The sequence below is a fragment of the Gekko japonicus genome, unplaced genomic scaffold (assembly GCF_001447785.1).
Source record: "Gekko japonicus isolate JY-2015 unplaced genomic scaffold, Gekko_japonicus_V1.1 scaffold3282, whole genome shotgun sequence".
Taxonomy (NCBI): Eukaryota; Metazoa; Chordata; class Lepidosauria; order Squamata; family Gekkonidae; genus Gekko; species Gekko japonicus.
The window spans coordinates 160,889-170,028 of record NW_015168755.1 but is presented as its reverse complement, the minus strand read 5'-3'; the positions used below and the strand labels follow the sequence as shown (position 1 = coordinate 170,028).

Below are 9,140 nucleotides of genomic sequence, written 5' to 3'. Positions count from 1 at the left end.
CAAGCTCAATATTGCACAACATTATATTTTAAGCAACAACCTCAACATCATTGAGTCGTGGTAGTACATAAGAACATAAGAGAAGCCAATTTTGGATTAGACCAATGGCCCATCCAGTCCAATACTCTATCACACAGAGGCCAAAACTACCAGGTGCCATCAGGAGGTCCAGCAGTGGGGCCAGGACACTAGAAGCCCCCCCACTGTTGCCCCCCCAAGCACCAAAAATACAGTGCATCACTTGCCCCTAAACTAATTCTGTAGGCAGCTAAAAACACAGTCACATGGTGTAGTAGTTAGTATGGTGAACCACAACTTGAGATACCTGGATTAAATGCACACTTAGGGCTAAGCTAGAAACAACATTTTTCATAAATTGGGTCTGAATACTGCACATGCAGACCTCTAACGGGCAAATAATCACCCCACATCATTACAAGTATGGAAAATGGCATGGGGGAAGGCAGAAGCCCCTCCTTCCCGCACACCGTAGTTATAGTCCAAGTCAGGCTCCCATGGCATTTGGGAAATTAGTTTGCAACAACTACCTCTTCAGTGTATGAGAGTCAGGTTGGGTGAATCCACACCTGACCTGTGGTAAAACTGCATCTTTACTTTGGCCCACAGTCACAAAGCTCATTGAGAGACCCTCAGGTCATTCACCCTCTCTAGCTTATCTCAAGGGGTTCATGGAAGTTATCATACGGAAGAAGGGGGAGAATCATTTATACCACCCTCAACCTCCTTGAAGAAAGAACAGGAAGAAATCGGTTTGACAAAGCGTCTTCACAAAACTTTGTACCTAAGCTAAGCGAACCAAAACGTATCAACTTTGACAGCCTTATTAAAACATTTTTAAAAAGGAGAAGAAATCGGTTTGACAAAGCGTCTTCACATGTACCTAAGCTAAGTGAACCAAAACGTATCAACTTTATTTGACAGCCTTCGTAAAACATTTTTAAAAAGGAACAGTGCTTTGACTTGCCTGATAGTTTTGCAACCTTTGCCATTTGGGTTTGAGAGGCGTGGAAGACACTGGACAAGGAATGGGGCTGTGGCTGAACAAGCCAAGATGGAATTCCTTAAAACTTACTCTGCCATCTCCATCACTATCCAATTTATTAAATAGTTCTTCAAGTTCCTATAGAACACCATTAAAAAAATAAAACATCACAACTAAACCATTTCACTCCAAGGAACAAAGGCTAACACTTTGTACTCAAGGCAAGTTTAATCTGTATTCAGTATCTGGCATAACTACCAGATGTCCTTGGAAGCAGGACAGCTCTTATTAGTTCATTCTTGCTTCTTAACAAACACATAACCTGAGTGTTCCATCTTCTAAATACTGGACCCTGGAATAAGAAATACTTTTTAACTCAATGGAACCAGCAGCTGGCCCATGGTGGGCTTTGTGAGCAAACAGCCCATCAGGTTGTGCTGATCCAAAACCCCAGTAAATTGACAAGACTCTTAAAAGACATTTTCATAGCTCTTTCAATTGTTCAAAGCACTTCACAAATAAGCTTGCTGTAATCCCTACAACAGCATATGATAAAGCCGGCATTATACATATGGAAGATAGGGGACTGAGTCAAAGAAACTGGCTTGCCTATGTTCACCTAGTGAGTTTGTGACAGATGCAAGATCTGACCTGCAGACTTTCTGATTCAAAGTTCCAGCTCAGCCACTATGCTACACCAGCTGTGATGATGTACTGACAGTGCAATCCTGTTACTGCCAACGAGGGAACAGTTGTTCCAATACTAGCATCACTGCTTCCTCTCCTACTGTTAAAGGTTCAAGGTAAGTAATTGCACCCTGGACCTCCTGACTAAGCAAAGGCTATTGTGGCACTGCTGCCGCCCCTGCATAAATGGACATGGGGAAGGGGGAGGCAGAAGACAATTAATGAGAGTGGACTCTCGTGATTAACTTGCAAAGCACAGCAATAATGCTAGCATACAATACAGGGGTGCTGTGAAGATTACCAAGATAGTTATGTGCAAGTACTGTGAACACTTGAAATGTGCTACTGGCATAGTCAATCTTCTATGCATAACCACCATTTTCACATTGACAGGCCATGCAGATTCTGAGAGAGGATAGTTACCAGGAGTCGTGCTTAACCCACCTCTTTTTCCAGCTCTTTGAGTCCAATGTTCTTACAGACAGTAGCCAGCTCTTGCTTGTCAAGGTACCCACTGTTTCCTATTCCAAGGTCTTCCCAGATGTCCCGAACCTGATTCTCAGTCATGTCAAAGTAAGAGCCAGAGGTCTTTTGGGGGCCATCATATTCATCATCATCCCAGGGGCACACTGGGCCTGTAATATTAGACTTCTACTAGTTAAGTGGTATTTTTGTACTAATTAGCCCACAAGTCATCAAGAAGAGCTACATGTGCAAACAGCCAAACTTTTCACTGGAAGTCTGACTCAGTCCTAAAAGAATGTTTTAATTTCTTTTCTAAGTGTTAACTTTTCAAACTAATTCATCCATTATTCACCAACCCTAAGTCTAGCCCACGTGATAGGAATCTCATTGCCGCTGGTCTGGGAATTCTTTTGGACAGGTATACCAAGTACACTTTAATCTCCAGGCATCCAACCAGGCATCATTTACAACAACATCTGCAGGGTCTCAGTTGCAGAAGGAAACATTATGAGATGAAAAACAAAGGGCAGTAGGGTTCCTAGCCCCTAGGTGGGAGTGAGGGACCCCCGATTTTGTGGGCTCCCTGCCACAACCTGGCATGACATCCCCAACATTATGATGTCACACGGAAGTAACATCATCACATCAGGGACATCGCACAGCGACATGCTGGTATTGTGGACAAAACTCTATGGTAACCACAGAGTTTTGCCCAAAATACCAGAGCGTCACCACACAACGTCCCTGGTGTAATGACGTCACTTCCGCATGATGTCACCCCACTCCCCACTCCCAGAAAGCTCCTTCCCACCCACCGCTGGTGAAAACGCAGGACCTGACAACCCTAAAGTCTTACTACTTCCTATGAATTTACCACTTACTATGAATTTTGACTCCAGGTTTCAAAACGGAAGCAGCCACCACAAGTCCAGAGCAGGAAGCTCTAAGAGGTCAAGCGACACATTGAGGCGGGTCACTAAAGCCAAGCTTCCCCCCCCCAAGCCAGAGACAGGGAAGAGAGGCTAGACCTGGGGCAGCCTGCTCTTCAGCTGATGCATCAAGCCTTCTCCTCACTTTGGAAGGGGAAGTAGTGTGGGAAAGAACCCCAGGTATGAGGAAGTCCACTTCTACAGGAGCAGGCCTCTCCTGCCTACTCAACCCCAGCTTCAGGGTTTTGCCTGCTAAGCCTCAATACCTCCAGGCAGCCTTAACTAAGAAACAGGAAGAGGGAGGAAACCCTTACAAAGACTGGTATTGCCCCTCTCTAGAATGAACTCAGCAAGTAAGTTGCTGCCTGACAGCCAGGTAAGCCAGTTTGGGGATCTAACAGGAAACCCGTCTTTCTTGGTATAGGCCCAGTCTGTCTACTCAGAGAGGTGCTTACCCAGAAGACAGCTTCAGCTCTCCATCTCCACATTATGCAACTTTCAGATACAATAAGCTACCCAGTTCCCCAGGCTGTAATTGAAGCCCAGATCCCATATTCAATTTAAGGAAAGAGAATGGCTTCAATTTTACAAATTTAAGAACTAGCGAAGTATTGATAGGCTGAAGTTCACCTTCCATACTTATCATGTGACTGCCTTATATCCATAGTTAGATCACTTGTCCATCTAGTTCAATATTGGGTACCTTGATTGACAGCAACTTTACCAGGCTGCAGGCAGAGAAAGGTCTGCAGCACCTGCATCCTGATAAAACCCCACTGAGCTTCTGCCACTTCCCTTGTGTTTTGTGTATGTTTTTAAAATAAGAGTTCTGTCCAAATATTTTTCTAAAATAAATCTGAATCTTTCTTACCTTGACTGTCAAACAGCTCACGCAGTGGTTGTTTACCACTTTCAGCATCTTCATCTGATTTAAGGCTCTGCAAAGTGAAGGACTGAATTTTTTATCCAGGGTACAAAGTATAGCTTTCAGGGGAAATGGCAAAAAGAACATTTGGACCAAAGCAAAGGTGAAGTTACGAACGACATTTTGGAAGCTGCCAAGTTCCCAGCATTTCTCTCCCCCACCAGCCTAGAAAGAATATTTTATCTTCAATTAATGTTTCAGACAAGCAGGTTTTGATAATTTATTAGTATTTATTTTGTCAATTACATTATTTGTCAATATTCTCAAAATTATATCACTGGATTCATTACCACTTTATGCCACTCGCTTAGAAGCAGGAGTAGACAGCTGAATTTGAAACTCTGAAAATGGGCTACTGAATGCTAACTAAACTTCTGTAATTTCATGATTAAACAGTAAAGATTGGAACAGTTAGAAGAGCCCCAGATATTTAAAGAGGCTGCCCTTCCAAGCCACTGAATTTTTAAAAATTAAGTTTCTACCCTGCCCTTCCATTAAAAAGCTTATGGGATTTTTAATTTTTTCCCTCTTGTTAAAAATGATACTTGGTAAAAGCCAAATAAGTTCAGTACAATTTAGCTAGCTGGTGAATAGTTGGTGGATGAGTCAGACTTACCTCCACGCTCTCCAAGGATGCTGAGCGTCTCAACTGGCTTTTAATATTTGCTTTTGCTTGCTGTTCTTGTAAATACTTGGAGGTTTCTAACTTGGTGCCCTGGAATTCTGGTCTTGTCCGGCGGCCATAGCACTTGGCTCCATTGATATACTTGGGCTTCACTTCTTCTGGAACAACTGAGAGTTCAAAAAAGATTCTACTATTGATACAAGGATTGAATGAGTCATGTTGTTTCTCTCTTCCCAGTCCTGATGTTTGTTTTTCCCATTTGTTTATTTTTAATCAGCTAACTGCATATTTTTATATCAAAGTTAACATACAATGAGAACTTCATAACCTGCACAGTATTTTTGTCTTACTCTTGTTTAATTGAAGGCCAACAGTTTCTTGTGCAAGACCATCCAAGGAGACCACAGCCAAGAGCCACCTAGTATTACTCTCTCACTTCTACTAAAGGCAGGACGTCTGTTTAGTTTACATAGTGCAATAAATGCACACACACACAAGGTCAACAGATCCAGACAATGTTATGGAAATGCTGATATTCCCACATTCTAGAAATGAATATTCATATAAAAAGAAAACGTTATTTGCACTTTAATGCTGGTCAGAAAACATTTTAAGCCTTTCAGTGCTCAGAAGTTTTTCTAGATCGGTAGCAGAAGAGACCTGCTGCTCGTCTAGAAAAAGATCTGAGCACTGAATGGTTCACCAACCAAGATCTTGTATTGTACCAGTGTCTGATCCAGAGTCTAAGTTCATCATGCATGACCTCAAAGACCTTCGGCCATCATCCCAACAGGCCATCTACAATTAACTGACAAGCCTGAATCCACCATTTGAGAAGCTTAACTAACTTCTAAGTTGCAACACCATCAAGTGTGAAGTTATCTGGTTGACAGAACTAGGAAATCAACTGGGGACCAGTGTGGTATAGCGATTAATGTACAACACTAGGACTGAGGAGAGCTATGTTCAAATTCCCATCCAGCCATGAGGTTTGCCGGGACTAATTACTTTCAGCCCAACTTACCATGAAGTTAAGGGAAAATGGGAGAACTGCATACCACCCTAGACCTCTTAGAGGAAAGGAATGATAAAAGTGAGACAGAAACTAGCACGTATATACATGGCACAGGCACCTCCTGTTCTCCCCCACTGCTATCACAGGATATTCAAGACTTAAATGCTGGCAATGGCATTAGGTTGCTTCCTATGCTGCACCTTCCTTGGTTTTGCAAAGTACAAGATATCCTAACATTCTTTCTGACATCTGCTGCACTAGAGCAGGAGCCAGAGAAGGCACAACAAAGGAGTACCTATTCTACCTATTACATTTTTATCCTGTACCTCCTCCAAGTAACCCAGGGAAGTTCTCTCCTCCTCTGTGTCCTATTCTAACACTCAAACCCACTGCCTCCTGAGTCAAAAAATGTGTATTTTGACATTAATCCCATTTAGACAGGGCCAATCCTTATCATTTAACATAAAGCGTGCACCTATTTATACAAGGCAGAGATAGTGCTGGAAATACTACCCAGCTTTTAGGATTGCTTTGCACATGGGAACATGGCTGTAATGAGCCACTTGAAGGAACAGCAGTGATATTCCTAACAAGGAAGGATCGGTACATATTGACAATTTCATGTAGAAGCACCGGTTGAGCAGCAGCCCTGTTCTATAACATTTTTAACTTAGCGGTTAACCCACATCTTAATGAAAGGCCTTAATCAGGCAACCCAACAAACCTCACCTTTTTTTAAACCCACCTGGCTCCAAGTAGCTGCTCTCATCATCAGAAACACCAAGATCGATGCTTGAAGACAGTATGGTCACAAAGCCTTCCTTAAATTCTTCAAAGTTAACCTGGGAGGATGACAGGCTGTGAAAAGTACCATGACAAGACTGTTCCAGAGTGGGATGAAAGCTGAGCTATCATCTCCCTTTCCTGCGGGAAAAACTAAAATGGGCAGACAGGAAACAGAATGATGCCAAATCTCCCAGCAGAATCCCCCTTTCAGTCTGTTACTCCAAAACTACTTAGAAAATCAAGTAGGAAACATGAAAGAGCCTATTTACGCTTCTTGCGAGTGAAAAATGGAAGGCAAGAGAAGAGAGAAAGGAAAACAGCTGGTGTGTATTAGAACCCACTCTAATTAAAACTATGTGTGCTGCCTGAAGATCCAAATCAGGAGAGTGACTGGCATGGTACATGGATAACAGAGACTGATCCTCAGTACTTTGCTAATATATAGTGAGGTCTCATAAGTATTAATTTCACTCACTTGATGGGAACCCATCAGATACTCATTTGCTTTTCAGGATTATGGCATGTACATATGTGCACAGCCTCAGATACTTGGTTTCAATTTAAAAAAGTCTTTTGAGGATAGATCAGAGAAGCCTCTTTGCCCTCTCCCGCATTAAAAAGAATGTGGAACACAGCAGTATCTTCAGCCTCCAACAACGGAAGGACAAACAATTCTTCTTTATATCTTTTAGAACCACAACATAATTACTGTAAATACAGAATTGCAATGGTGGAATCGGTTCATTTCTTCTCAACAAATATTCATTTAATTAACAGGATCCCTATACCATTAACCCCTATACCCTATTAACAGGATCCCATTTTGTTTTCTCTTCAAATAAAAATGGGGGGAGGAGATACATAAGGTCACATGTGAAGGAAAGTCACATTTTAACAAAATCAGTTTAAATTCTAGTATATCCCACAAACATTCAACCCTATCTTTTAATACCTTAATATTCTTGTTTTCAAAACAAGTGGTATATACTGTGGTAAGTCAAAACAGCAGGCACGGAAAATTTCACAGTTGACCATATCCCTACTGCTTCCATCATTTTTACTTTGCCGGAATAACTATGTTGGGTTTTTTTAAGTGACGACATCAGAGATGCCAGGAATATTAGATTACATTTTTGCTTGCAGTGATTTCTGGATTATATATTAACAGGAACAACTGATTTGGATCAAAAGTCCAGAATGTCCACCATTGTTAGGGGAGTTTTCAAAACTCTAGTATGACCCCCCCTTTCCTGTGTTCTATCTGGGAAAGAAAAATATTCAGTTAAGGCTTTTCTCTAACAACTGCTTTTAATGTTCAGGAATGGCAAGATTTGAAGGACAGGTAAAGTTTGGATAACAGGAAATGGGAATGAGGAGTCAAGTGAAGTCAGGACAACCTGGGACTGGGGCAAGGATTGCGGACTGTAAGTAAGCACTGCAAGGTACGAGAAAAGTGACTTAGCATAGCATATGCTTTGGGGAGCATATGTGAATGTTTGACAGAGCTAAAGGGGTTCAGAAAGCCACAGGACCAAATAGGGAGGATGAGGAGGGGCTGCCTAACTATTTCATGAATGGAAGGGGAGGAGGATGGAGTTACAATGGCTTACAGAAATATTTCTCACAGCATTCATGTGCAGAAGCATTGGAGCTACTTACTCTAGCCAAGTGGTTATTTCCTAAGAGTGTTTCCAAGAGCAAGGGTAGCTGTCTCTCCAGGTGCAGTTTATGGCACAGCTCTGTCAGCTCCTCTTTATCCAAATATCCAGTGCCTGTGGTATCACAGCTGTCATACACATCCTTGAGTCGGGACTCATATTTGTTCTCTTCCTCTTCCATCCCATATTATACGGAACTCAGCCTAAGAGAAGGGGGAAAGACATCTTCCAGCTAAGGCTGTCACATAGTTAAGCCTGACTGCATCAGTGCAACTCGAAGCCCATTGCACTGCAGGGGCTACACTGTCAATCAAATCTGTATATGCATTAAAACAGCAGTTTTGAAACAAAAAGCACACTCTTTTCTGATGGATGTGTGGCCTGCATCATAGCAAGCGTCTCAGAGGTATTCCCTTATGTGTCAGAGATGGAAAGAGGAACTGTGCTTGCCACCTGCAGGTTTTTATTATTTGCAATTAAAAATAGCCTTTATAAAAATGTGCTGCCCTAAAGCGCTCCCAAATTTAATCTACTTCAACCCTGTTCTCAACACTGTCAGCTCTGATGTGAGTCTCTCATACTCTCATACATATCTATTCTCTGCTTGAATTATACATTTCCAAAAAAAAAAATAGCAGCACCTTTAAGAGTTCTCCTAATGTCAAGGATGAAAAGCCTGTCCTGTAGAGCTGCTATAGCACAGCAATAGCAAACATGAGCCAGGAAATTGTTGGTTCTAATCTCATCCTAGTCATGAATTCCCTCAACTAAAGGCAAGCCTCTCAGCCTTGGCTCTATCTATCTCCCCCATCTGTAATCAAGATTTCAAAAATAAAAATCCCAGTTTAAGTATCACGCATCTCGATGTGAACTCCGGGCTTCTGAGGGTAAATTAAGTTGTATGGAGCTCTTGGATTCTTGCCCAAACACTATTGCACCCTATACAATTGTGTAGAGGTGTATCTTTATCAGTCTCCTAACACCATCACAACCCTGCTGGCTTGATTGCAGTAAATAAGCCTGTCTATCTACACACACACACATATA

The 9,140-nt window shown here is 42.0% G+C and overlaps 1 protein-coding gene across 1 annotated transcript in view; it reads right to left on the bottom strand.

The window, feature by feature from the left end:
• Positions 1-985: 985 nt before the first annotated feature.
• Positions 986-9,140, bottom strand: part of LOC107114211 (ninein-like protein) — a gene marked incomplete at its 3' end in the record, with an annotated part of 28,544 nt that continues 20,389 nt past the window's right edge. Inside the window, exons 2-7 of the mRNA XM_015415652.1 lie at positions 8,095-8,296; positions 6,395-6,491; positions 4,626-4,801; positions 3,956-4,022; positions 2,135-2,325; positions 986-1,141 (exon numbers count right to left, since the gene is read on the bottom strand). Coding sequence (XP_015271138.1) covers positions 986-1,141; positions 2,135-2,325; positions 3,956-4,022; positions 4,626-4,801; positions 6,395-6,491; positions 8,095-8,274 — 867 coding nt within the window. The remainder of the gene's footprint in view (positions 1,142-2,134; positions 2,326-3,955; positions 4,023-4,625; positions 4,802-6,394; positions 6,492-8,094; positions 8,297-9,140) is intronic.